The sequence below is a fragment of the Mus pahari genome, chromosome 14, assembly GCF_900095145.1.
Source record: "Mus pahari chromosome 14, PAHARI_EIJ_v1.1, whole genome shotgun sequence".
Classification (NCBI taxonomy): domain Eukaryota; kingdom Metazoa; phylum Chordata; class Mammalia; order Rodentia; family Muridae; genus Mus; species Mus pahari.
This window is the reverse complement of record NC_034603.1, coordinates 26,510,583-26,513,580: the sequence shown is the minus strand read 5'-3', so window position 1 is coordinate 26,513,580 and position 2,998 is coordinate 26,510,583. Positions and strand designations below refer to the sequence as shown.

General features: G+C 45.6%; 1 protein-coding gene across 1 annotated transcript; it reads right to left on the bottom strand.

The window, feature by feature from the left end:
- Window positions 1-676: 676 nt before the first annotated feature.
- LOC110331287 (olfactory receptor 10A7-like) lies at window positions 677-1,801 on the bottom strand. The gene has a single exon (XM_021211770.1). It carries the CDS (start codon window positions 1,758-1,760, stop codon window positions 744-746), a length of 1,017 nt encoding a protein of 338 aa, XP_021067429.1. The 5' UTR covers window positions 1,761-1,801; the 3' UTR covers window positions 677-743.
- Window positions 1,802-2,998: the final 1,197 nt, after the last annotated feature.

The window sequence follows — 2,998 nt, the reverse complement described above, 5'->3', positions numbered from 1 at the left end:
AAATTAATAAAATTACTTTTATTTGTTGTTGTCACACTGCCTGTCCCCTGGGGGTGCTATGGCTGCTCAGGGGAGGCAGAAGGCAGAAAGTGATCCGGGTCTCCAGATGAAGCCCCCGTGAAAGGCAGGTAGCCAGGTCCTGGGTATCTCCCACTATTATCGAGGCGCTAATGCCAGCAACAGTTTTCATTAGTTTTAATTCTCATATAGCTGAGCTTTTGCCTTTACTTTGAGTTCCTCAAAGAAGTGCAGCCGATCAGGAACCAGGAGCCCAGCATGTGTCATGATCTGAGGTCTTATGAATGGACAGAAAGCTGAGGCAACTCCAAGTGTGGCGGCACACATCAGCAGCCGATCCTCAAGGTCAGCCTGAGGTAGGGCGGGTCAGTGTTTCACACAAAACCAAAATGAAAGCGGGGGTGGGGGGAGAGATAGAATTATAAAATAAAGAATGCACTTAGTAACAACATTCTTGATGTGAAGTTCATGTATTCATATATATTCTTGGTTCTATTATCCCTATTTGATTGAGCTGACAGATGACATATTGATTCCTAATTAGTACACATCAGTATTTACTCATAAAGACAACAAACATGAAAGAAAAGTAATTGTGTGTTGGGGGGGGGGAGTTCTGATAAGTTGAAATTGTGACCAGTGAGGTTGAGTCTCACAGACTCTGAGCTTGAACCTGTTCAAATGTTGGTAAACGAATACAGGACTCAGCTGGAATCCTGAAGATTCTAGAAGGCGATTCCTGCGCTTTTCTTGTATCTCTCCACCACTCTCCTCACGGCGCCCTGCACTTCCTTGTTCCGCAGGCTGTAGATGAATGGGTTCAGTGCGGGTCCGATGACCGCATAGAACACAGAGATCAGTTTGTCTCCCTCGGCGGAGTAGAGGGACTTGGGCCTCATGTACCTGATCAACCCCGTTCCGTAATAGATGGTCACCACAGCCAAGTGCGAAGCACAGGTTGAAAAGGCCTTCTTTCTCCCCTCAGCCGAGTCTATTCTTACCACAGTCACCAGGATGCGAAGGTAGGAGAGAACAATCAGGAGGAAGGGGAACAGCACCGTGCCAGCCCCTCCGACGGCCATCATGGCCTCCAGCAGAGACGTATCTGCACAGAGCAGATGCAGAAGGATGGGCAGCTCGCAGAAAAGATAATCAACAACGTAAGGACCACAGAGGGTGAGGGTCGTGAGGCAGAGAGGTATAACCGAGGCACAAAAGCCTGTGACCCAGACGGCCACTGCCAGTGCTGTGCACATGGCCCAGCTCATGATGAGAAGGTACCGCAGTGGGTAGCAGATGGCCACGTAGCGATCTATGGCCATCACCGCAAGGAGGAAGCACTCGGTCGACTCCAAGAATAGGGTGAGGTAAGTCTGAGCCAGGCAGAATGGGTAAGATATGACCTTCCTGTTTGCAAGGAAATTGAAGAGCATCTTCGGAGCCACAACCGTGCTGAAGAATCCATTGAGGAAAGCTAGGTGGCAGAGGAAGAAATACATGGGTGTCTGCAGAGAGACATCTAGAGCCACTAATGTGACCACAGCTGCATTCCCCAAACAGTTGGCTAGGTAGACCAGAGAGAAGAAGAAGAAGAGAGGAACTTCAGTCTGGGGTTGATCAGAAAACCCAACAAGGACCAGCTCAGTGATGGTGCTGGAATTCTCCGATCTCATGCCTGCTGCTGAGCCATACCTGTCCAAATGAGAAGAAATCGAAGGACCCCCCCACACACACACACACATGAAAATTCTTAGGTCAGATCAGCACCCCTGTCCTGTTCACATTTGTTTTAATGCCGGTGGTAACCGTACCCTAAATTTAAAGGTCTTGAGACCTTTTCAGACACAAATTTAGCTCCTAACTCTTGAGTGACTATTTTTGGCTAATGACACCAGGTCTCATAGATTCACAGGGATAATTTTACCATCCTCATATTATGTCAAACAGACTATAGGGCACTCCTCTGTTTTGCTAACTGCATGTTTTAATTACCTGTCTCTTAAAAGTGTCCTGTAACTCCAGTTTTAGGAAAAAAATGACTTGTCTGATGTCACCAGTAAAAATATGAAATTTGAAATAAATGCATTCTGCTTCAACTAGGCTGGTCATTGATATTACTGAGCTCATTTAACCGAACAAATTACTCAACATTCCCAGACCCTACAGACTAGACTGTTGGTCTCTACAAGTAGAAAGAGACAGCTAGTATTTAAGCTGATTAAACAAGTCAACATTCTCAAAAACAATACAACTAAGTCACCCAGATTTCTGACTTTCAGATTTCTAGTCATGGCCTCAGACACTAGAACTGTTTTCAAAACCAGCATTTTCTTATTTTTAAGTTAGCATGCAGTACGATGTGTTTCACCAGCCATCTTCACACACTCTGTACTCTTAGTCATCTTCCTTGCTCACTCCCCACCCCTCTCCCTCCTCCCTACACAGTCCTCCTTTGGCCCTGGTCACTCACACTCCATCCCCCTTTCTTGAACGTGCTGAAATGGCAGGTCTCAGCTGGCTCCATCACATGTAGAATATCACACAACATGGATGCAAATACTAGCTTTTGTTGGCACAGCAACAAAACAATAAACAAAATCAAATGATGCTTTTGAGGATGTTTTCCACGTAGAGGTCTGTAAGTCATAAGACACAGAGCCCAATCTCCAGTCAGCTACACCCCCCACCTTAACATAGCTCCAGTCTCCATTAACTCCTGGGCACTGTCGCCTCTTCATCTAGTTAGAATGTCTCTGTTTTCTCATTTCCTTGTTTTATTTCACATAGAATGCTTTTCTAGTTGTTTTTTTTTAATCACTCTCTCCTCAATGATTTTTTTCCATTTAAATAGTTTACATCAGTATATCAGTCAGTAAATAGAGTGTATGACACATAGCAATAGTAGGAGACAGGGAGAAGAGGAGGGAGAGGGACACACACACACACACACAGAGAGAGAGAGAGAGAGAGAGGGAGAGGG

Coding starts and splice junctions, on each gene's coding strand:
- LOC110331287 (XM_021211770.1), bottom strand. CDS start 1,760: ATGTGTGTGTGTGTGTGGGGGGGTCCTTCGATTTCTTCTCATTTGGAC.